A 27,201-nucleotide genomic window follows, 5' to 3' on the forward strand; every position below is an offset into this window, starting at 1 on the left:
ATGAAAATGAGCTAACCAATTAGAGAAAACCTTACCATCAGTGCCTGCCCATAAGTACAAAATGAGATTATACTATGTACAGATGCAGCAAAATGAACATAGACATGCTGACACGCTTACAAACAAGTAGTTGTTGAAATGCTAAACATAGAACTAATAGTGAAGAGTATTATATAATTTTTAATACGTTTATTTACCAAATGGAAAACAATTCTATTACATGAAATGTATGGTATTTAAAATTATTACAATATTAAAAATTTAATAATTTTAATAATACTAAAACATTATAAGCAATTGTAATATTCCAGGTGCCTCCTACATACCTATGTGCTACAACAACAGTTACCTGAAATCTAACAAAAATTATTCAATACAGAAATCATTCCCATTTTCAAATATTTCAGAAAAATAATTAATGTTACTTTCCAAAGCCATTCAAGCATAAAGCATCCAGGCTAGCATTCAGATTTGATGTCTGTGTTCTATCCCTTGTATGCAGCCCCAGTTCTTGTTTCAAACAATATGAATATAAAGCCTCTATGACTGTGCAAGTGTTAGGAAAGATAGGGGACAAGAGCTGTAAATAAAGCGTATTTTTAATAAAGCATATTTATTACTGACTTGTGCTTCCTTTGTATTTTGCATGTTATACTATTGTTGCTGTTAATATTCTACGTTACAGCTGGTTAGTCTCCAAAAACTTCTATTTGCTCTGGTTTGTAGTGCTGGGTGGGGATTGTACCTAGCACTTCGTACACATAGGCATACACACAAGTACGCTTTTACTGAGCTGTACCTGAAGTCTAGTTTGTCTTTATCAAAACCCTGCCCAAGGCTTCAGTGCTTCCCATTGGCTTACGCTGCCATTTGCCTTTCTGTTTGTTTTCCCTTTACTGAACAATTACTTAAATAGTATAATGCCATAGTTTGACTTTTTCCAATCAGACAGGGGCAGACCCTTCGTATTTAGATCTATTATCTCTACTATGTAATGGGATAGAAAGTATGGAATGGACATTCAATGATTTATTAAATTTATGATAAATATCTTTAAAGTGGATTGTGTCTGCTTCTTTTAGGAGACTACTTTGAACAGCGATTGTCAATTAATCTTTTAGAGTACTCCATTTGAGGCATAGAGACTCATATAAAAAATGTCTACAACAGTTAATTATTACAGAGGTGGATTTTATAAAATATATAAAAAGAATACCAGGAAGGAACAAAGGAGTGTGTATAAACAAAAGCACATCTGCAGTCTCAGGATGGGGACAGTGAGCAAATCACCACAACTTGCTTCTCAGTAGCCAGCATTCATTCCACTTAACAATGGTGTATCTACACAAGACAGGGTTTTGGGTGCTCTTGCGGCTATTTAAACTCCTGCATGGTGTTTTGGTTGCATTCAAAAAACTTGAGCTCACCAGAAATATAATAAAACCAAAGATTAAACAATAAACACAGCAAATTAATTGGGTAATATTTTTATGCAAACAATGCTTTAAGAATCACTTACTCTTTTTAATATAAAGATTGGGAGCTATTGGAAAGGGATTCTCTGACATGTTTTAAACATATTTTATATTGCAAGGTGCAAGACGACTGGGAGATAATAAGCCATGCAAAGACAAACAATGGGAAAGGAAGCAAGAGGTCACTATGAAACTTCCCGAATTCTGAATGTTTGCAGTTAAGTACAAAGCGCCTTAGGCCAGCTTCTCTCATGGTCTCCAGGAAGAAGGAGGTCTCCTGAAAGACTCCATCTATTAGGTGAGATAGGATCCAGGAAATGGGGAATCATAAAAACAAGACAAAATTGACTGGTTGAAAGATAACACACATTTTCATACACACACTCGGAGATGGGAGACGACTGCCTGTTTTGTAGCTATTACCACTTCAGTGTTGGCACAAGGGATTGAAAGTGAATCACATTGTGCCCATAAGGATGATATCCTACCACCAAGTCACCATCGCATCTCTGAGATCACATCAGCATAGGAGATTAACAACTCCCCTACCAAACTAACCTTGTAATGCTATGCAGTGTCAAACAAAAACAGAGTGGGTCGGGAAGGCAGGAAAGAAAATATTTCTTTAAGAGTCACCACTTGTTTAACTGAATCCTGATATCACTTCAAGGTGGAAGAATGCTTCTCTAAACATGCTGGACTTTTCATGCTGAAGCTTAGCTAGCTTCCCTCTTCCATGGCCTCTCATTTGTAGTCAGTGTTCTTATTACAGACTTTACTACCTGATCCTAACATAAGCAATCGACTGGCATCAGTTTGCCTTTCATTGACATTTACAAGGTCCCATGGCTGACAGAAGCTAGTTTTAGCCTTGTTTATGTATCAGCTCTTGCTTCATTTGAGGTTGGAAATGCCAAAAGAAGTAAGAAGAAAGTTCCAAACAACAGGGCAACTGTGAACAATGTGACACTTCTTCCCCTAATGAAAGGCACTTACTTCAGATATTGCCCTTTACAGAAGTTCTTTGAGATTTTATTTTAACAAAATATGACTTCATGAACTGGTGTATCAACCAGGTTTGAAGGCTATTATAACGTGAGACTGAAAATCACAGCAACAAACTTAACATTCTCAAGGTAATTGCACTGAAAGCATCCCACATAAATCTTCCTGAGAGGTGAACACAGCATGAATGGAAACAAATACCACTCTTCTCCACTTGGATAAACCACAACATCTTCACCACTGTATTTTCATAAAGAGCAACAGTGTAAAACCAAACATCAACTGCTATAACTGGTACCTCCATTTGTGCTGCTTTTAGCTTTGCCAAAAGCTAGCCAGTTACTTAAATTGTGCTAGGGATTTCTACTTGAATAACTGAGAGTTTGTTGTTGTCATTTCTTCTTTATTCCTAGTACATAGGACCAGCACCCAATAGACAAGATGACGGGTATGTACCTAATCATGGCCCACAAATCCGGCTTCAGTGTCACTTCCCAGTATGTTTACTGGCAATTTCCAATTACACTGCCTGCAATTTTATTCACCAACACCCAGATTAGATATTGTCTCCTACAACTGAGATACAGGTGTTCTTCTGATAGAAACCTTATTTTTCCTTTTCTAGTTGGAAAAATTACTTTCTCTACAAAGAAATTTTTCCTAGCCTCACATCTAAGTTTTGTCTAATGATCTTTCTCCCCTGTGTACACAAATGTCTTGAAACTTAAACCTGATTATATAGGCAGGGCTGTATTTCATCTTTGCATTTGGTAGCCTCTAATGTGAATTACATTCATGTGAGTTCGTGTAGTTGAAGTGACCACATAACTGCTATGATATATATACACACACACTTTCACAATTCTGATTATGGAATGGGAAACTTGAATTGAAGTATGATAAAATCATGGATCAAAATTGATATTAATAACTAACATTTATTTTATGTAAAATGAGTGTTAAAATTTAAACAACACATAGAAATATATTCAGAATGTAATAGCAAACTTAAAGAATAAGGAAATACCAATGAGATTAATTAATTGAACTAAAAAGAAGCAATAAACCTCCAGACTTGTAGCATATTACAGTAGTTTTCTGAGTACTTCAGAGATTGAAATATGACTGCATTTGTAAAAAGATAAAAAAGTGAATATTTTATCAAAGTTTCCTCCAAACTTTTCAAAACTTTACAAAGGATCATTAAATGTGTCAGCTATTTGGGGGTAAAAAGAAACTCTTAGCATTCCAAATGACAGATGTCAAGACTCATGAATATCTAAATATTCATAATTTGGCAGACATTCTAGACTATTATTAAGTAATATATACATACTTACCTTACTATTTCTTCCGAGATCCATTAAAACAGAAGCCTTATGTGAAAAGTTGGAGTTCAGGGTAGGAAGACTAAATATGGTGTATTTGGATGGGATGCTCCCCATAACTTCAGCCATTTGAATACTTGGTCTGTATTGGTAGCTTCTTGGGCAGGATTAGGGGTTTATCACAGAGCACAGGTTCTGAGGCTTCAAAAGATTCAGGCTATTCCCAGTGTCCTCTCTATTTCCTGCTTACTGTTCAAGATGTGAGCCCTTAGTTTCTCTTACTACTTCAGACTAGCTCCACACACCCATGACAAAGCCTAAACTTCTGGAAACATAAGTCCCAAATAAATCCTTCTTTTTTTTTTTTTTATTTTTAAGACAGGGTTTCTCTGGAGTTTTTGGTGCCTGTCCTGGAACTAGCTCTTGTAGACCAGGCTGGCTTTGAACTCACATAGATTCACCTGCCTCTCTCTCCCGAGTGTTGGGATTAAAGGCGTGCGCCACCACCGCCCGGCTATAAATTCTTCTTTTTGCAACTGACTTTGGACATAGTGTTTTAATCACATCAACAGAAAAGCAACGAGACACGAGAAAACATCTTGTCTTACTACCAGTTCTATTGGGCCACTTTATGCTGTTTAATGCATTTCTAATATTAAATTTGTATAGTACCAACTTAAAGAAAAATGTCTACAAAATTTGAAAAAGGAAAAATCAAATATAACACTGTTTGGAAAATTATATATATATATATATATATATATATATATATATATATATATATGAAAGATCAGAATATTCAGACTCAGTATAACTTTAAAGCCTAGCTTCAGGCTATGTGCTTTTTAGTGACATTGTCACTGTAATGGGTTGAAGACTTTAAAGCACAGAGTTACACCAAACTCATCACCCACTGAACACTGTAATTAGTATTATAATGATTCAGCCACACAACATGGCTGACATTTCCAGGTTCCAGGGCCATGCATGTGCAGACAAGCCCTCAGGCAGAAGTGCCTAATGGCCCTGGGAATCTTAAAGGACCCTGTGTGACCAACATGCAGCATAGTTGCATCATCTATGACACAGTATGACACAGCTGCCAGAACCATCACTGCATGCATGAGCTCCATCATCTGCATGTTGATGTGACTACCAACAAGACATCTTGTCCTCGGGGGTGGTTACTTGGTATTTTGGTTATTAAGAGTGCCCACAGAGGTGGATTTGCTCTACCTTGACCAAAAGTCAAGGATGTCAGGCCTATTCCTGCTCCCTCATGGATATAACAGGAGGTTTGACCCAAGGAGTGGCTGCCTACAGGATGTTTGACTTAAGGTGTGGTCTCTGAATGTCCTGCCTAAACAGAATACTTAACTTGGGGTATAGTTGCTTAGTTTTTCAGGTATTGAAGAGGCAATCGCTCTGTTTGTTCTTTGCTTCATGTTAAAGCAGTCCTTTGCCTTCTTCCCCCCATTTTGGACTGGGGTATCTAACCATATAAAAAATAAATGCAAGTGAATTCAGTATTCACTAAACTGACAACCCAACTCTACCCTATGTCTCTGTATTTCTTTTGCATCTCTATTCTACCTGACTGACATTTCTAACACACACTCCAACCCTGGAACAAATGACCCAGTCATGGTTGGACACATCAAACTAAAGTTTAGATTTTGAAATATTGATCTGGAAACTTTTTAAAAAAAGAAATGATCAACGTATAAAATAAGTGAACTTTCTAAACATGGTAAAGGATGGAAGCAATAAAAAAGGCCAAAGATTCTAAAGAAACAGGAGCAATATAAGAGTAACAAGAAAACAAGGAGAATGAGACTAGGAAGCCATGGCTAATAGACAAAGTAAAAGATAAAAGATGAGGTGTAATACCCAGTTTACTAGGCAGGGGATTCATGGACATGGTATAGAGACCTGCAAGCAGTATAACTTTAGAAAGTAGAATGCCCCACATATAGGAACACAGAAGGAGACCTTAAAAGGTTCAAGAGGTGAACAGAAGACAGTAATGTGGCTTCAGTCCCTTTAACTACATGACAGAGATGAATAAACTGGAGAGGAAACAGATACAATATTAACAAATTCTAGAGATCAGAAAAGTATGCATTTCAAGCAAGATTTTAATATCTTTGAGCGTTTCTAAGATTATTTTTTCAGTTATTCTTTATAATTTTCATAATAATTAAAACTAATGAATATCAAACTTAGATTGAAAACCATCAGTTCTAGTCTACTGTTCACGCTACATACTCTAACGACACTGAGTGAATGTATTTTTGTTTCATTAAATTATGCATTTCAAACAAAAACAGCTTCAGCATCACTTGCCGTCAAACTGAAAGAAAATGGTGCACACTACAAAACGTCATGGCAGAGGCAAGAAAAGAGCCACCACAGAATTCGATATGCTATGCAACAGACATATTCACCCCTTTTAAATTAGAACTTAAATTCTTTATCTTCAGTGTTTGCCTTTTGATGTTATGTTTCCTCAGGCAACCCTGGGTCTCATTTAGTTCGCAGTAGCTTATATTTACAAGGGAAAAAGAAAAAAGAAAACAGAATAAAATAGTTAAATTGGAAGTAGACTGATTGTCACTGCAAACTTGTTTTTAACTTTCAAAATAAAAAAATACTGTATCTTTTAACTTTTAGTTATTTTGGAAATATTTTCAACAAAATAAGACCTTATATTAATATTTGAAAGACATCCTGAACAACCCTCCTCCCCCAACCCACACCACCAAGGTCATGGACTTGGAATGTTCTCAAAGTTGGGAAGAGGGACTTCCAGAGGTGATCTAGGTAGGTAATGGCATTATATATGCCATCATATGTGCGGGTTTCTCATATAAAGAGTTTGGTCATGCTTAGCCATACATTCTCTCTTGGCCTTCCACTGTTGACAACTGAATCTTCTCCAGAAAGGTTCTCTCAGACATAGCTCCTCTGACCTGGTATTTTGCAGCCTACAGTATCATAAGCAAATCATCTCTGTCTCTATGCTGTACGAATTACTCAGTGCCAGGATGATTATTACAACGACAACACAGAAACTGAAAACAAACACCAGTATAAGGAAGAATATGAGAATAATAATAATCTAATAATTCTTCTATGTACATGGAATGGGTAGACCAGAAAAAATTCTTACCACTATCCTAAAAGAAGAAACCTGCACATGAAGCTAGAAAGCTGAAACAATTATTCTTGTAGCACTCTTTTGTGCACAGAATCTAACAAGCAATCTTTGAGATAAATACAAGCAATGCAGTGGTTTGCAACTTTTTATACATTGCATGCCCATTGCTTATCACTCAAACCGGCGTGTCTTTCCAAATGTTTTTAGCTCATTCCTTCCACTCCATGAAATGTTACTATTATGTATATATTACATATATTTATATGTTCTGGCAGTCTGAAAGGATTACACTCCCCCTAAGAATAAAATACTATATTCAAGTGGGATACTGTCACTTCCACGGAAATTGAATCATTATGGGATGTTTAGGAAACCATGAAGATATTCAGACTGCTAAAATTAGGTGCACATTCTGTAGCATTTACAAGAAGGGTCACTGCTTATATATCTTCAGAAAGTATATACAGGGAATGCCACATCCAACTTTCTGCAGTAGTTCCCAGGAAATCTGGGTCAGTGAATACCTGGACTGTTAGCAACCAAAATGGTAACTTTCTAACTTTGCAAACATAAGAACAGATTCAACTATTCTTATGTTTCTTGTTAGCATTTATTTGACCTTTTAAAGTAGAAGAGCCTGCACATAGGAGGGATGCTATGAGATTATCCTTCTGCACACCGTGAAACTGTGTTGCTCTTATTCTTAACAAAAGGCTGATTGGCCGATAGCTAGATAGGACTTTTTTCTCAGAGACAATGCTGGACAGGACAGAGTTAGAGAAATCACAAATGAGACACAGAGAGATTCATAATAAACTTGCTGTGTTAAAAGAAGTTACTACCAACGTGGCAAAGGACAGATAGGAAATAAGGGTTAATTTAAAATGTAAGAGTTAGCTAGTAACAAGCCTGTACTGTTGGCTGAATGTTTATAATTAATAATTACTTTCTGAATGGTTATTTGGGAACAGTTGCTGAGACACAGAGAAACTCTGTCTACAGAGGGAGAGAAAGGACCCATACATATGGGGATGTGGGAAAGCGGGGAGACTGACTCTCTTACGTCAGAAGCTTCCAGAAAACTTTTGATTTATTAAATAGTATGCCTTTAAAAAGTCAGTAACTTAGTCTTTAAGATATTCCTAGGATGAATGAGAATTTTTTTCAGTAGGTAATTATTAAATTTGTCTACTATATCATAATTTTACAGTCTATAGTTAGGCATAAAACCCGTTGATCCTTAAATGTTAAGTGTGTATCAATTCTACATAATAAGAAAGAAAAGAAAAAAGGCAAAAATATAAATTGTGAAGTTAATTACACTAAATTATCTCTTACATGACAGAGGGTAAGTGATATTTTTATTAAGCCATAGATAATATATTAGAAGAAACCAAGGTATCCATTGCTTTGTTGCCTGGAGCAACCATTCTTAAAGCTGAACCATGTAGTGGGAGGAAAGCCAACACAGGTAATAGTGTGCCGATTTCCCAGGAAACCACTGGTGTGTCTTTCAAATACAGTATTAAATTTTAAATCACTACTCACATAACTTTTAACCATGAAAATACTTTGAAAAAATTGTTTTATTTTAAGTTCTTAAACTTCATTTTGTCATTTTTTTATTTCAACGTGGTCACACAAAAAGATTAATCAGTTCCTATGAGCGACAGTAATTTTAAATAGGTTTGTAAAGTTTAAACACCAAACTTACATTTTTAAATTGAATTTTATTATTAATGTCTCTGTGTATGTGCTTTTATCAGGCTGTCTCTGTGTATGTGAATGCAGGAATGAGTGTTCCACCACACTCGTGTGCAGAACAACTGTCGGTCGCTGGGCCTCTCTGTCTACTGTGGGTTTTCTGAATGGAGTTCACTTTGTCAGGCTCGTGTATAAGCACTTTACCTACTGAGCACTGCAGTTCCCTTTATTAAAAGTGCTTTTAAAGGATCTGTTAGGTACCGATGCACAAATAAGCTTGAAAAGTTATTCATGGGTTGCTTGTCTGAGCAAAAAACAATTTCTTCTATGAAAATTGGAAGTAGACTCATATTTTAAGATGGTGAATATAAGCTTTTAAGTTAACTGCAGATATAGTCTGCTAAATGCATTTTGAAGGACAGATAATAATTATATTATATGCATTATAATAGTGCTGCTAATACTTTTAAAAAACAATTATTTCACCTCTGCATTTGTTATTTATGGTACTATGGGTACAATTTACTTTAAGCAACTTGATTTATATAAAAAAAGCTTCTATACAAGACAAACAAGTTGTAATTTTGCTCTACTATTGAATCCTTTAAAATACAACACATTTTACAATTCAAATTAAAGACAACAAGATTATTTTTCTCAACAACCTAACAAAATACCAACTAGAAGCAGCTCAGGGGAGCAAGGATTTACTCTGGTTCCAAATATCACAGAGTCTCTGACTGTGGCAGGAGCAGCTGCTATCTGTGGTACTGTGAGCTGGGGGTAGCTAGTACATTTCCAAGAACAAAAGGAGTTTAGGCCCATTCTACAGAAGCCCACTTGCCCCAGTAAGGCCCTATCTCCTAAGGGTCTCTTAAAGGCCTCCTGAAACAGTACTACAAGCTGTGGCTCAGGTATTGAGACACACACACCTATCGGGAAATTTCACAAACAAGTCACGAAACAAGCTTTTGTGACAGCTCCTGTGTAATCTATGCTGTACCTAGGTGACCACAAACTTACACTGGAGAGTACAACTGAATATGCTAAATACCAGGGCTGCTTTCAAGTTATGAAATAAAATTTGAACACTCAAAGATCTTCTCTGACATTCTTTCTATGCTCAGAAGCACAATCCTTGCATGCATAGACAAGCAGTATTCCAATACTTTATTATTACAGATATAAACGTGCAATTAAAGTACCTTAAGAAATGCAATCTTTCTTCTTGCATAAGCTACCTTAGATAGCATTAACATATAAATCTCCTTCTCACATGAGTCAACAATTAGACCATTAAACCATTTAAAGACAATTCTGATGGCAAAATATCTTGCAGTGCTTCCAGGATTAAGATGACTGCTCTTTTTAATTCATGTTTCACAGTTTTAAAAAGGAACTTATCTACAGTTGATCTGTGTATGCTTACCTATTATGAAACCTTTCCACAACACTCTATGAGCTAGCTTTGGCTTTTATGTTCAAGTTAAAGATTCTTATCACATTCTAAAGTAATGGGTACTCTTTGCCTACTATGTGTAGCCACTTCCCCTGTGGTTAGTGCAAAAATTTCACTGGGAACCACAGAAACGACATCTTAAAATCAACTCCTCCTACTGTAGGAGGCCTTCTGTGGTGGCCTACCATTTTTCCCCCACGGATATTAGCTGGGCTCTTTCTTGGAGGACTAACAGTGCTCTTTGCAGATCCTGTCTATTTTTGTGATGCTGAAGATCAAATCCAAAGTGACAGATATAAAAAAAAAAAAAAAGTGCTCTGACACTGAGCTACACCCTTTGTCCTCTGAGAAAATCTCCTGAAAATGGGCTCATAGATACATAAGCAATTGGCAACATTGTTTCATACCTTGAAAATGCATTGCTTTCTCCCTTGATTTGTTGTAGATAATACCACACAAAATGAAATGTGATCTACTAGTCTTCTCTGAATGGATTTCGACAGGTAGAGAGGTCCACCAATAGCACTGTGACCTGTATCATCTCTTTTAGACACTATTTCAATGTTAGCCTCTGTGCTGTGCAGGTTGACAGTGTCAAGTTAGATTTCTAGCTCCTATACAAATCTGAAAGCCACTGAGTTTTTTGTTTTCCTACATGTTTGATGATGGTAATTAGACCTGGTTCTCAGGAATATAACAGAATTTTAAATGGAATAGTGTACATAAAATACTTAGCCCAATGCCTTACTCACAAAAATATAAAGTGCTTAGGAAATTACTAGTATTTTTTAGAGTAGTGTGTTAAGATATTGCCAAATTGAGACCCAAATAAATTTTATTGTCTCGAACTTTACTGAAAAATACTTTTACAAAGAGAATTTTTTTTATCACTTTGTTAGAAATGAAAGCAAAAAAAATTACTATATTTCCCAGGGACCCCAGGTAATCCTTCTCTCGTCTTTCCAGGAGACGTAAAGTAGCTCTCTTTTACTTGCTTTTCTTTATTAGAATGGAAGGTTGGGAAAAAGAGATAGGGATATAACTATCTAGGATCTCAGACACAAAGAAACTCCTCTTCAAAATTTCTTGTTTGCTGTTGGCAACTTACTCAGTAGGAAGGCTTGCAGAACATAGTATCTATGTCCAGGACACTCATCATTGCATTCTATGAGAGGACAGACAAACTGCCCAGCAGCACTGAACACAAGTCATCAGTCACACTTAGAAGCCTGTGGATCGTTACAACCTGCCTGAGTAACACTAAAAGTCAGGCATCCAGTTTTCAGTTATAAGTTAGGTGCCTTAATCAATTCTCTTCAGAAGAATATCTATGTGATTTGTTTCTCTTGAAACTTCTAGACATTCATAGAAAGTACCAAGAAATCTTGAGCAAAAACAACAACAACAAAAAAAAAATAGAGATTAACACTGAGAGAGTAAATGCACACCCGGCACACGGAAAACCACCCAATGGGATCATCTGAAATCAGAGGACTTGTTCTACCAGGGAGATGAGGTTTTACTGAGGTGGGTTATTAGTGTTACATCAAGTTGACTGAAGTCACAACACAAATCTGGGGGGTCAAGCTAGTGATGTTCATTCTATGCACTGATTTATCTTTAGTCTCAACTCTTAGGGTAGCATTTTCACTTGTCCTTTGGTGTGGGAGCTCGTTCTGTCTGTGTGTTGCTTTTTATGCTTAATGAATAAATAAACTGCCTTGGTCTGTTGATAGGACAGAATTTAGGCAGGAACACAGAACTGAATGCTGGGAGAAAGAAGGGCGGAGCCAGAGAGATGCCATAGAGCCGCCTGGAGACAGACGGGAATTTTACTGCCATGTGGTGATATACAGATTAATAGAAATGGATTATTAAGATGTAAGCGTTAGCCAAGAAGATGCTAGAGCTAATGGGCCAAGCAGTGACTTAATGAATATAGTTTTCTCTGTGGTTATTTCAGGGCTAAGCTAGCAGGGTGGCTGGGAACTGGGCAGCAGGAGAGACAAGCAGACCTTCCTCGTAAAGTCCTTAATCTACAAACCTTCAGAAGAGGAAGGCACAGATAAAGACCCTAAAAGTCCCTGCATTTAGTAGATCTATAGGATCCTGAAGTTCATGATTAGGCAGCAAGGCTTTGTAGTTATTCTAAGATGACATTTCTCCTTACCAATAAAATATACCATGCCCTTGACATAGTTTGCACAACGAAGGTCCTATTATCAATTGCTTGGGCCCCAGAACTTTTCTGTTGGGAGATGACAGACTTTTTAAAAGTTGGGCAATGGTGAGCAGTCCCTAGGTACTTGTGTGGATGCTCTTGGTGAAGATTGGCCTCAATATAATTAAATCCTATGATGGAGGTGACTAGCTTTATTTTGCTATGGAGCTTTCAATGTACAAACCAAAGAAATGGACCCTATTGATAATGAACAAAACTTCTAAACCTAGGAGACAAAATAAAACTTTTCAATTTAAGTTGCCATTGTATTTTGATATAATGACAGACAGCTAACAAATAAAGTCTCTATTTTTCAAATTCAATAACTGAGAGAGGGAGATGCAAAGGTACCACGTGTATTCTCTTAATCTAGGGCTTTGAGGAGAGGGTACCCATTTAGGGGCATACCTAGTACAATTAGCTTCTGCATTAAATATATAAATGGTGAATCTACAATGTGTCCTATATGTCAGGGGAATGCATGTGCCTGAGCATCTATAGAATAAGGTACAGGACTTCTCTACTTCTCAAGGTGAAATAACCATTCCAAGGGAAAACAATACAGACTTAACTTGAGAAGCAAATATGCTTTTTTTTTTTTTCCCATTTGTACTTGCACTAAGATCCACACCTATTTAACTACTATGTTAGCTCAGGACATGTGCTGTACCACCTCCAGATTTAATTCCTGTATGTACTGATCTCACTTTGAGGAGGGGAGATAAAGCTGGCCCATGAGACTTTCCTGTGTTTGAGACTTACCCTTCCTGAAATCTAAATGCTGATAAGATGATATCCTTTCTCAAGGACAGAGACAAATATTCAACACAGTAGGTTTCGCTTTTAAATCTATAGCACACGAGGAATAATAATACATTGCTTAGTGCATTCTGTACAGAAAAGCAATTTTGTTCCTAACAAATTTCTGTATTGAGAATAAACTACTGAGCCAATACTAATAATATCTCCACTCCTCTGACCGGGTTTCTCTAGAGAAAAGTAAAAGAGTAAGATACTGTTCCTGAGGCTAGGGACCGAGAAGTAGAATGTCCTCTCTCAATGTCTGGATTAAACATTTTCATACTGGTCAAGTGTTTGATGTATGTTATTTCTGTCTTTAGGGATGAGGTTAAGAAAATACAGATAAGACACACTTTTCTAATAGATTAAGGTAAACTTTCTCTAACGCTGGTATTCAGGTCATCAAGGAGTTAGAAATGAAATTTTATTTGGAATGGGTACCTGGCAGGTGGAGGCTTTCCAGAACTGAAAAGGAGGAGGAGGAAGAAATTCCAGAAGTAGGTCTCTCCTCTCTGGAGCAACCTTCATGTTTTTATGTTCCTTGTGCAGTTTCTCCACAAAGGACATTCACTTGGCGTGATTTGTCAAGTCTGAAATGCAAAGGCCTCATGCATGGACCTCAGACGTGGCTTCAAGCTCCACTACTTCAATCTTAGCAGTGCACCAATTATGGTAGGTTCTCATTAAATGCCCACTGAAGTGGGTTATTGGTGTGCTGTGAACCAAATCCTGCCTATTTCCTTTAGGTCTCTGCTACTTAGAATATGCGCTATTTGTGTCTTTTGAGCATTTTAATGGAGCTTCAAGTCATTTGCAACTGCTCACACTGAGAATTTTGCCATTTTTCACAGTTCAGTTTTATAGACTTCTAGGAGTCATGTTACGTTTAGTAATTTTGCCTCAACAAGCTAAGAGAAAATGCCAGAAATTAGCACTCCTACTGTTCAAGAGAGTGTATTTTCTCTTCCTGTAACTGCTTCAATTCCAGCACTTAGCAGGGAGACATTTAAATTTTTATTGTATTCCCTTCTATCAGAAAGAAAGAAGAATTTACAAGTTTGACACTAAACAATCACAGATGGAAGAGCTGAAGTAAGATCACACATTTTATACTGATGTTTAAGGCAGCCATCAATAAATGCAGTCTGACACTTAGGACAAAACCCATCTACTTTCCCTGTGGCTTTTGGGAGAGTGTAACATATTCATTAAAAAATGTCCCACAGAATTTTCAAATGTCAAAATACAATATAATCATATGGAGAAAATCCTTCAAATTTAGTAATGGAAATTTCATAATACTGCTGAGAGAGAAAATTGCCAGTTTGTAATTGTGCCTCTTTCTCCACAGGAATCACTCATTACAGGGAAAAGAATAACATCACGAAAATGAAATTCCTAAACAAGAAACATAGGGACACATAGCCAATGACCCACATTATAAACAAAACAGCTCTGTCGACATCATTTTAGTCTATAAACTTATTTAATATATTCTTCATCTATACGAACATACAAATGTTTTGGAGAGGAATATAAGGATAATGGAAAGCTAGTGATTAAAGTTATATGCTGATGAAGGTGTATTATACAAAGCTTCTCAATGATGCTCAGGAGCAGCCCATCCCATGCTGCCTTGGTTGCTAGAGAATGCCAAAACAACACCCACTGGCTTGGACATATACTGGTACTCAAAGTGTTTGTGTTCTCTAGTCTGCCCCAGGTTCCCTTCTCCTCACAGAAACCCTTTCTTTTGACAGGTGCAGGTAATTCTTACCTCCAATCAATTGAAGCCTTCTAAGGGGAAAGGAACATAGCCAAAGGCTGATTCTATGTGTTGTTTCAATTAGACACCAAGTGAGTGGGCACATTCCCCTTGGTTCTCTGCTAGTAGAAATTTTAGAGATGTCTTTCAAGCCTTTTGTCCTTTCTCAACCATCTTTCTTTTCTTCTTTCAAACCTTAATGATGATGTTCCCTGAGCTAGTAATGTGAACTACCCCCTCCATGAAATTCCCCTTATAACTGTCTGTACCTCATTCACCCCTCTTCTTTGCTTGAGGTTAAGTACTGCCCTTCCTTATACAATTACTAATGCTTGCATATGTACCTGGGTACACTGTTACTTTTACTCACTTTTTAAAAATTCTATGTTACTCTGTCATTCCAGAAAAAAAAAATGCCTTCTAAAAGAGCCTTATGTAACAAAAATGTCTTTACCTCCCATAAGGTAAGAAGCCTCCTTGATTCCCAATTCACTACATCACCTTATTTTACCTTTGCTAGAAACTATTTCAAAACTGCTGACTTTCCCTTTTATGCCCATTCCAGTGTACTTCTTTGCTCCCTAACTCTTAGAATCACTTTGGCCTTGTTCACCGAGGAAAAATAAGCTGTCCTGTTTCCTCTTTTGAAATCTGACCTTTGGCGCTCCTGACACTACAATTCCAATGCCTTTTCTTCCTTCTCTGAAACTCCTGTTTTAGCTGCTGGCCTCCTTGTGTTTACATACGGGGGCTTCTCTGGGTCTTACTCTGTGCATTTCTTGGTTGATGGTTCTCAGTTCCTGGAGCTGGTCTCATGATTATCATGGATCTAGCTCTTGTTAGTTACAAGTTTACGTTTTCTAAATTACATTTCTTGACCCTGGTAATCTCTAAACTCAACTAGTTGCCATTTATCGCTAAATGTGTCTTGATGGTTCTGTGTCTAAAATTGAGTCCTTACTTTCATGATAAGCTGACTCCCTAAACCCTTTTCCAAGTAAGTGGTACTGCCAGTTAGTGATTGCTTAGGCCTAAACCTTGATTGCTGCTGGTCACATTTTCAAACCAGGATCAAGGCTGACAGATTCATGATACCTTTGGCTCAAAAAGTTCTCAAACCAGTATCAAGGTTGATTGATTCATGCATGATTCCTTGAGACTCAAAATGCACTATTTTTGTTCCCCTGTCTCTATTGATCTCATCATTGTTCTTACCTCTCTCTTTAGCCTTCTCAGTAGGCTCCACGTTTTTTCTTTCCTCATTCAAGTTATCATCATCAAATCCAAACTGCATCTCCATAATTTTCTCATTAAAATTTATTTCTGCAAAAGGGCTGACATGATTGTTATAAACAAACTTTTAGCTACCTTCCCAACTAACGCTTTTTATCATATATTTATTAAACACTAGCTGAAAACTACAGTAATCTCTTTTTAAGTCTATGAATCTGTCCAGTGCCCTTCCCAGGCATAGCCAGGGCCTTGCAGAATCTTTTAACTATCTTAAAAGAGGTCTTTTTGTTTGTTTTCTGTTTCAACTGAGTTGGTCTATTTTTATTCATTTGATAAGCTCTTCTATAGTACCTACGTCTATGAAAGGTGAAGAAATGCCTAAGCTTCTGTTTCAAATGATGGCTATGATACAAATACAGTTTATTTCATCCCTTTATTGCATCTCAGAATAAAACTCTGATTCTTGCTTTTTATATTACAGTCTGATAGGTAATTCCTACTGCAGTAATTACCTAAACCATCTTGGCTTTGTGGTGCTGACCTACCACCATTCTCTACCTTCTCCAGGATCAATAGAGAAGAGATCATTTAAACATAATCAAACAAAGGGCATTCTCTAAAGTGACATTTAAAGGACTTCACTCAGCTGTTTGGTGGTGCCCCAAGTCTTTAATCACAGCACTTGAGAAGAATAAGAAGGCGGATCTCTGAGTTTAAGGCCACTCTGATATACAGTAAGTTCCCTGAAAACCAGGGCTATGCAAGGAAACCTTGTCTCAACAAACAAACAAAATAAAACAAAACAACAACAAAAAACAAGGCACCATACTTTTAGAAATCTTATATGGCATTTTAAAAAATATCTTCACTCAAAGTTAATCACTGTAAAAGGAGGAGCTCACAGTACTTGTCTGATGTGGGAGTCCCCTTTGTGTGTTGTGATTACCATTAATGAATAAAGAAACTGCTTTAGACATATTGCAATGAAGAACTTAGGGAGGCGGGGAAAACTGGACTAAATGCTGGGAGAAGGAAGGTGGAGAGAGACTCCATGAGCCGCCACTGTCGATAGACATGCTGAATGTTTACTGGTAGGCCACTCCCTCGTGGTGATGCACAGATTAATGGAAATGGGTTAAATTAAGATTTAAGAGTTAGCCAATGAGAAGCTAGAGCTAATGGGTGAAGCAGTGATTTAATTAATATAGTTTCTGAGTGGTTATTTTGGTTCTGGGTGGTCAGGACAGTCTAAGTAGCTGGGCTGCCGGGAACCAACAAGCGACCTTTCTTACTACATCGGTCCTATTTGTCTCAAGCCCTGGTGTTATGGGAATGACAGCCAGATCCAAAGTAAATGTCAAATTTCTTAACATTTTTCTATTTCTAAAAAAGTATTTAAATGAAGTTATAAGAAGAGTTATATCATTTTCACAGTAATCCAGGAAAGAAAGCTTGTTATGAGAATTTGTTTTCACATACACACACACAACACGGAAGTCATGGAAGGTTTTATACTTTCTCGTCTCTGCTTTTCAAGTTGATTCGAATAATTCCGTGTCAACTTTGAAATATCTTTTATATACCTCTTTTGTTAGACTGGCTTCCTATAAATGACAGTGAATGATCACACACATGCCAGTGATTGGTTTCATTATCTTTGACCTCTAAACCTTCTTTGGAGGAATAACCAAAGAGGGTTATCACTGTCCCTCTCTGTCCTTTACCCTAAGGAACAGACTATATGTGATCTCCTGAGTTTATAAATGTCAGAGAACAGCTGTCCATATGTGATGAGTTCTGGCAGATGATCATGACAGTGGCTACAGCTGTCCATAGGTGGGGAGGTCCCGGCAGATGATCATGACAGTGGCAAGAGGGAGACTGAGGAGGCATTATCTTTGGACCTCAGGTACTAGCACAGTGCAGGGAAATGGTGGTAGGGATAGAGAAGGTGAGCAGAAAAGTCAGAAAGCTGTCTGGCATTGATTTCACAAAACAGGTCAAAACTTGAAAGACTGTCTTCCAATTATTTTAGCTGTGTCTATTTCTAACAATTTTGTTGCATTTATTTACTTATACATTTCTGTGTGTTTGTATGTGTATGCTTTATTTTTGTGCGCATGAGCAGTACAGGAATACTTGTAGAAATCACTTTTTCCTCTTGTTCCAATATGTGGGTTCCAGTGGTTAGAAGCCAGGGCTTGTGGCAGTCACTTTTATTTGCTGAGTCATCACAACAGTCTGTATTCTAACAATTCTCTGTGTGTGTGACTTTGTTCATTTGGACTTCATATTTCATGTTATTTATCTACATTCTACAGTTGTTCTTCCTAAAAGAAATTAATACTAGGATTTCTGATAAGTATTGTGTCTTGAGAATTTAGCTGGGCCTATTGGCTCACACCTTTTAATTCTAGCACTTTGAAGACATAGGCAGGAAGATATATCTGAGTTTAAGGTCAGCAAGGTTTTCACAGTGATCTCTAAGATATACAGAACTAGAAAATGAGCCCCTGTCTCAACAAAACAAAATGAATCAATAAACACTAAATAAGTAATGAAAGAAGGAACTTAGTATAGCATTTACAATAACTCTAGCACAGAGGGTTACTTAACATAGGAAATGAATGAATCAGCAAATGAAAACATGATTCTGACGTGACTAAATGCTTTCAGCACTGTTCTTGTATTCAGATAAAAGTACTGTGTCCCCAGCATAGCCTTGGATGGATGATGGATATAGACTAGGCATCCAGATTTCCAGAGAGCCTGAGGAATGGACTTTGTGCTCACTTAAGATGCTGGAAAATGCAAATGAAGAAGACACTGCTGGTCACAGTTGAGAGTCTGCCCAGAGAAGGTGAAAAACTGTTTCCAGAACTCAGTGCTTTCTAGAAAGTAATTGCTATTTCTGTCCATGACTTATTTTTTAATAGCCAAAAAGTATAATTTTCAACACTAAAATTTAAACATCACTAGATATTTCCTTCCAGTGATAAATTCTAATTAAATTAAGGAATAAAGCATTCAATCAGAAAGAAATGTTAAAATATGTAACGGCATCTTATCTTACATCTACCATGTGGAAGATTTGTTCTTATTCAATATACCTCTGTGACTAGAGAAAGCAGAGCCTATGGCAACTATTCCCTTCTGTTGAAAGTAAACCATTCCACATAAAATTGTGAGCCAACTGTTATAAATCTCTGTTATATGTTGAATAGGAACTGTTTCTCATGGGTGTATTTGGGCACTTGGCAACCAGGTGGTGATGCTAGCTATGAAGGTTATATAGCCTGGTTTAGAGGAGCCTTGGGCTTTGAGGTTTTCTAGCCCCACGCTACCTGCTCTGCTTAATACATGTGGATGACAATGTGATCAGCCAAGTCCATGTCCAGAATGCCATGCTTTCCCTGACTCTTCTAAGACTTCACAATCATGACAGCTTTCCTTGTTGAACCAAACCTCTCTACTCCCAGATAAGTAATTGTCAACTTGTCTATATATGCCAAAATTGAAGTAAAAGGTCCCATAGCTCTGCTTTGATTTTCTAAATGCTCTGTATTTTTTAAAAAAATGTTTTTAATGTTAGGTATTATGCATTTAAACTCAAAACAGCAACTGATCAGGAAATTAATCATTTAGCAGGTAAAACATCTAGTAATTTGAAACAAGGTAAAACAGAGGAAAGATATGGTAAACTGAAGGTGGGGATTTGGAAAGAAAAAAGAATCTGGGGAGGGGACTTCTCTGTACTTTCTTTCAGAAGTCTGTGCACTTGAAGCTCCTTGTTTATATTTTGAACTTAGTTTATTTTTTGTTTTAAGTTTCTGCATTGAAGAGGGCAGAGATTGGACAAGGAATCCACAATGTAACTTTTAGGAATGAATTAAGTGAGAAGGAACAAGTCAATAAGTCCAGTTGATTCCAGGTTTTGTTGGGTGGTTATGTATGTGTTTCCAATATCCTGGGGAATTTGTGTTTATGTTGACAGCACAAATTTTGAACAAACCTTGTTACATTATACTGGTACATCTTGCTGATTCTGTTAGTTTCATTTTTCCAGTTCAGTCTTTTTTTTTAATGAGATATTTGAATCATTTATGCTTTGAAATATACCAGAGATCACATGTCCCATTAAAACTTTGAATCAAACGGAGTACTCATTTAAAAATTGCTTTTCTATAATGCTAGAAATCCCCTAAGGAATTAAAAAAGGAGCAGGGAAAAAACCACCTTTGTGACAAGGGCAGGTCTTCTTTAGTTCAAAAGTTTGAAGACCCCTGTCACTCTGTATGTCTCTAGGATACGCAAAATAAGAATGAAGAAAAATCAGAGACAAAACACAAATTGGCAGAAAGTTACTATTTAAAAAAGTATTATCTACAAAGAATTCCCATTTTGGCAAAAAGGAAAAAAAAGGTCTTCATAGACATGTTTAAATGAAGAAAATATTTATTATACAACTAATAACTAAATATTTCTAATTTCCTACTTTTTAGTATCTAGGATCTTACCATGTACCCAGGGCAGGTCTTAAAGTCAGTCAACACAGGAAAAAATCTTTCTGCCTTGGGTTCCTGATGGTGGGACTATATTATATATAGATTCTTTGTTGCCATTACATTGTGTCTGCTAGTACTTTACAGCTTCATGGCACATGCTTAGTGCTTTATTATTTGAGTTTTTAAAATTGAGTGTGTGTGTGTGTGTGTTTGCACATATAATGGAGAACAAGTAGAAGTCAGGGTAAAACTTGATTCTCTCCTTCCACCATGTGGATCTCAGGGATCAAGCTTATTTAGTCTTGGGAAAAGTGCATTTATCAACTGCGCTGTCTATATGGCCCCATTCTATTTTGCTTTATACGTTAAATGTTTGTATATGGTTACACCATAATCATTAAATATCTACTTTTCTTTTTTTTTATAATTCTAGGCAGTCTTTAATGGCTGCCAATGCTATTACCCTGGTTACATAAAGGAGTATATAAAGAATTAATGGTGCAGTCATAGTATTTGTATTTTATGCTGGTAGTAAAACTACTATACAGAGTAGTCATGTAATTCTGTCTGAATCCTGAGGAGTTACTGAATGAGGTAATATGGCTGTCATTTCTCCGACTTGGCTGACTGGTTATGAAAATATAGTATTTGCATGATAGCTTGGCATCACCAGCTTGGTGGATGATGCAGACCATAACTGAGGTCTGTCTTCTCTTTCTCTGCTAACAGTCGACATGTTCTCACTGAGGCCATTCTGTGTGTGAAGTTAAAGCTTTTCAATTTACACTTATTTTTAACCACAAAACATATTTTACGAGGATTATAAAAACTAAAAAAATGCATGTTAATATTATTAATAGTAACTTTATTGTTTAAAGCCATATTCTTCTAGCTTCATTAAATACAGTAAAAACCTATAAAGGCACACAGTGACGAATAGGACATAATGCAAATTATGGTGTATATGTGTGTGAGTGTGTGTGAATCATGTATATAGAATATGTGTTTACACAATCTATACCACAAGTAGAATTTAGAGAACAACCTTGGGCCTCTGTTAGTGCCATCTACTTGGTTTGACAAGGGTCTTGCTTTCTCTTCTCTAACGCCAAGTTAGCTGGCATGCTAGCTTCCAGGGAATCCTTTCTCCATATAGGAGTTCCGGGATTACAGATTCTTGTATTACAGCACGTAGATTCTATCTGGATTCTGGGGATCCAAACTTGGCCTCCATTCTCGGAGAGTAAATACTCTGAATTACAAAACTGTCTCTAGTCCTCGCCTTTCTTTCCCCATCAAATTTGCTTAAAAACAAAAACAACAAAGCACCATAGATTTATTTCTCTAGGCATTTTTATTTCCAATTATTCATTTATTTTAAATTTAATGCTGTCAATGAAGTTTAATTTCAAATGAACCCTCAACTGCATTAAGTATGCTTCACTCTGATTTCAACATGGCTTTCTTGAACTCTCCTATTCCAAAGTGTATGGGAAGAAGAAGCTAAATATGCAACTGCCTTCTAACTCAGCTTGCTGCCTACCTTGTCTGTTTACCTTGTCACTATGTGCAATTCATATTCATGTATATAAAAAACAGTGAAGGCTGAACCCACAAAGAGAAAATTTGCTTTCTCATATGTGCACACTTGAGTATGTGTGTGTATGTGTGTGTAAACGGTGTGGATAGGAATACCATAAATCCCATTAAATTTGTTCTGGTGTTCTATATATGTTTGTTTCCTATAGATATTACCCAACAGATACATATGACAAGTTAACTGATTAATAAAAGTAAACAAAAAACTAAAACAAGGAAAGAAAACTGACTTCTTTCTTATACATAAAATCAAACTTGCCTTAATAGAAATATTCAGTATCCACTACTGTATATGAAAAAGGTAATATTTACTCCTGATAATACTGACTACACAAATGTCATAATATATTATACAACATAAACTGGGAAAATATCAATGATTCTTAACAAATAATCATTACCCGTTCTTGCTATGTAGGTTACTAGAACTCAGCAGGCTTGGAGACTATTAAAGATAGGTATCTCCTTCATGATACATTTTGGGTTCAACCTCCTATGTCTGATAACAAATTAAGCTTAATGAAGAAAAACTATCATGACTGCTCCTCCTTAAGACTTAAAGTACCGTATGGAAGAGGAGTAGAAGGGCTTTGTTGAAGCCCATTAAGTAAATAGGGGTATTTTATTGATTTATTCATTTAATTTTTAGATGTATTTATTTATTTATGTAGTATGTATGTTTATATGTATGAGGTTGCATACATGCACATGCACACAGCTGAATACATAGGTTAGAAGAGAACATGATCAAGTTACAGAGAGTTGTGAGCTGTGTGATATGGGTTCTGGGAACAGAGCCAAGATCTTCTGCAAAATCAGTAAGGGCTCTTAATGCTGATCCATATTTCCTGCTCTCATTATTTATTATTATTATTATTATTTTAACCTAGTCAGTGCATGACTTTTTAAATAAAGAAGTACGTCCCACATACCTTCTCTGGCTCTGGATAAACATTCTAGACATTCTAGCCTGCCTCAGATAATATACGATCACAAAGATATGCCACCAGAAATGAGGTTGTCAGTCACTTAGACAGGCAAATACTGCTCAGGAAAGCGGTCTATTACAGTCACTTTAAGAAACATGATATACCCGAATACTCACTAAAAGACAGGCAGAAAATTTTATCTTTCAAAAGATATGAACACATACCCCACAATCCACTGCCTGGAATTAGTGACTCTCAGATCCTCCCTGCTAAGCCTGGGCACTTTCTCAGTCAGAACACAAAGAAGATGAAACCTCATGCTTTCCCTGATACTAGCCAACATTCTAAGCTCTTTTGCCTGAAATTCTAGCACTCTTGTTTCCTCCGCATACACTTCTCTCCCAGGCAGCTGCATAAGAACTGGTTGAGCCTGACTGCATCCTTGAACTCTATTTCTGAAGGCATGCCCTTTTGTCTCTCTGATCCATCTCTCCGCTCCTGGATGCTGCTGAGGTCCTCAGTTCACTTGTTCTTTGTTCTTTTCTCTCAAACTCCAAATTGCCCTGAAGTTTCCTTTTAAGTCCACTGTCAAATACATCTTCAAGACTTTGAGCCAGCAAGAGTCCCTGTTCCCAGATACAATCTGACACCACAAAATATAAATGGATTAAGCACCTTAAAGCAATTCTTATACTTATCAATGAACCTTTTAAAAATATTTTTAATGCACCTATACAGAATTAAACCACCATTCTGGACTTATGACTAATAATATTAAAAGTAGTAAATTTATGTAACAGTTGAGTATAGTTACATTTTGGTAACACTGCATTTTATATATGCAGTAAATCATTTCATCCCTGCCCCACAATAAAATCCAAAGTTGTACAGAATAAAGATTCCTTGTGCCTATTCAAAAATATAAACATTTAAAAGACTGGATTAGAACCAGTTCGTCATACCCTCTAATCTATTCAGTCATTAGACACACATTTTTGGCTAATCTACAAATTGAGCTAAGTATAATTATTGCATCATATTCTCAAGTTAACCACCACGAGACTGAACAAGGTCCAGCTGCTCTCACTCCCAGTTATACACCATTAAACATGTCCCTTCACCTCACAGAGCTGCGACAACAGCAGCTGCAGTTGGAATGAGGTGCAATTTAGTATTCACCTAACCTTGTCCCCAGATTTCTTTTGCACTAAGATTAGGCAGAAAAAAGAGAAGGAAAAAGAAAAATTAAAAAATGAGTGAAACATTTCATTTTATTAAGTTACATGGTAGTTCTCTTATGATTGATAATATACATTTTTTGAAACCCTAAATAATAAATGCTGTATCCAGAAACAATTAAAAAGCAAATCAGCCAAATAAGTATTTTCTAGGACTCTACAGATGGAGCTGAATGATGCGATAAGCAGAACACATACCTGAGTGTTCAAAAATTACAGAGTCATTTCATTTGGCTTTTAATATTTAATAAGAATACAGTTTGATCATTCTCTTTCGCTGCCACAGCTCCTCCCAGGTCCTCCCACATTCCTACCCACTCAACTCCATGTGCTTTTCCTCTCTCAAACAACCAAAAAAAGAGAAACAAAACCATATAAAAAAGCATGTAAACATTTAAGTAAAAATGACTGTTTTCTTACTTTTAAAGAAATCTCTACCAGTATAAAAGTAAAAACAAATAAAATATGAACAATTATAATAGTCTTGTATTTACTATAATTTCTATAACTATCCCCATTTAAAAATTAATTTCCTAAATGTTTTAAAGTGTACTATGCCATGACAGTAGGAAAATATTAAATTTCCAAATAATCTTACTAATTTTAAAATTTAAAGTTATTAAAAGTATGACTTATTTAAAAGCAGAGGAATACCATACTTAGATAAGACAGCATGATAGACTGATTTTTTTTAAAGGATGCATTAAAGTTAGGAGCTATCTGTTTCAAGAAATGAATTAGAGTTAATTAAAATTAGAGCAGCGCTCTAGGCCCGATATAAAAGGACACTGTGAAAGTTACATTGGCTATCATACATGTGGTCAGTTCATCAGTCCTATAGAAAGATAGATGTTAGAAGCAGCTGCAGTTGTTTCTTTTGTTACTCTTGACAATTTCATGAAAAGAGTTTCCCAACAGAACAAATGTTGTCTGTCTTAGGTTGAATACAATGTGTGAAAATGAGTGTTTTGGAAATACTACGATTAACAATTTGGGTAGATGAACAAATGCCCCAGCTCTACAGACATTGCCCTACTCCGAGAAACACAAAATAGGGAAGTGGTCCACCTTAGGAACTGTCTGGAGCCTATGTTCAAACCAGAGAGGATACTGAAGAAGCAGATACTGAAGAAGTAAGAACTCTCAAAAAGAACTCTCAAAGCAGTGTTTGTGGAAACAGAAATCAGGCTCCTGGATATGTTTTATAGTTGGGTCTGTTCTTCTTTAGTTAACAAGCCCAGCTCTCCTAAAACCCAAACACTCAGATGTTTGATGTAGAGCAGATGATATAGAAAGATGTCAGTTAAATTCCTTGCTGTAGAGCAGATGATGTAGAAAGATGTCAGTTAATTTCCTTGTGTTATTAGTCAGGATTCTTCAGGTAAGAACCATCTACTCATTTGCTGCTTTCAAAACTGAGTATTCTGCTCTTCACAATGTCCCTCAGCCATGACGTTCACACTTGTGACACAGTATGGCATGCAACTACTTCAGAGAAAATTCCAATGGTCTGCTTATTAGATTGTTGTATGACAATTACAACTTTAGTATGCTCAATATTAAAATTCTATAATAACATCAGAATGAAAACATTTAAAACAATTTTAGGATTAAAAATATTTCAGCATTCTTATTGACAAAAATAATAAATAAAATTAAAGTTTATATTTTTAATCTGAAAGATCAAACTAAAATATCTGTCATTTATATTAGATAGCATTTTAAGAACAGATGCATTTTCTGTTTAACTCACGCTCACCCATGAAATTGAGATATCCTTCTCCACCAAGCCCGTGAGTAATGAGCCGAATCATCTTGTGAAGCTGTATTCCTCGATCAATAACGGGAGTGAAAGGAGCCAGGACACTCATGTTCGTGTACATCTCAGCATCCATCAGCCAAAATGCTAGCGTCTTATCGCCGACCAGTGCCTGCGGAAACAATTCACCGAGATAAGACGAACATGGCTACTAAGGCTGAGCAGTTATAGCTAACAGCAGTGTAGTACTAGGTAATAAGGAGAACAATCCATAAAGGACAGGTGTTTGAACCCATAATTTCCAGTGGTTACTTTTTTTTTTTTTTTCTGAAAGGCAGCTGGTAAATGGGAATGATGTGGTTTTTAAGACAATGTTTACTTTTCAAAAAAGATTGATAAGAATCAATTAGAAAACTGAATTGTCTATGATGGAGTTTAAGATTTTCTAAAACGCTTCCTATAATGATAAGAATATTACATGACCCAAAAAATTATATACCATGATTCCATTGCTTTTGAAACAATGGGGAAAATTTAAAATATACACATGTATATGTATGTGAAATAGTAAAGTAGATAAATTACAAAGAGCCTTTCTTCCCCTTATGAGATAAAAATTCCAGCTTGCATTGTTTCTTCACTTCCTATTTCTATATAGTTCATTTTATCTGAAAGTTAACAATTGATGATTAGGGCAGTTGGCTCATTAGTGCTCTAGGCAGCAGAAAAGGGGGTTTCTAACAATGTGCACTGATGAAGACTAGAAACAGTAACTAATGAAAGTACTCATCACTGACAGATCAGGAGTAGATAGTGAAATGTGTGTTCTGAGGTAGTGCACAATCTCGGTATGCTAAAACCGCCACTTTGGAAGTCTTTAAAATTATAAACCTATTATACCACTGGGCTATCTTAATGAGAATGACTCCTTTGAAGTATGAGCGCAAATCAATAGCACATATTCCTAAATAATTTACCTTTTCTACTTATATGCTTATGTATACCTATTTGCTTTCATAA

At 36.4% G+C, this 27,201-nt stretch overlaps 1 protein-coding gene across 1 annotated transcript in view; it reads right to left on the reverse strand.

Annotated features, from left to right (window-relative positions):
• Gbe1 (1,4-alpha-glucan branching enzyme 1) overlaps positions 1–27,201 on the reverse strand; it is a 239,138-nt gene that overhangs the window by 33,717 nt on the left and 178,220 nt on the right. The window contains exon 12 of the mRNA XM_057765932.1: positions 26,182–26,353. Within this exon, the coding sequence (XP_057621915.1) occupies positions 26,182–26,353 (172 nt within the window). The remainder of the gene's footprint in view (positions 1–26,181; positions 26,354–27,201) is intronic.

The sequence above is a fragment of the Chionomys nivalis genome, chromosome 3 (assembly GCF_950005125.1).
Source record: "Chionomys nivalis chromosome 3, mChiNiv1.1, whole genome shotgun sequence".
Classification (NCBI taxonomy): Eukaryota; Metazoa; Chordata; class Mammalia; order Rodentia; family Cricetidae; genus Chionomys; species Chionomys nivalis.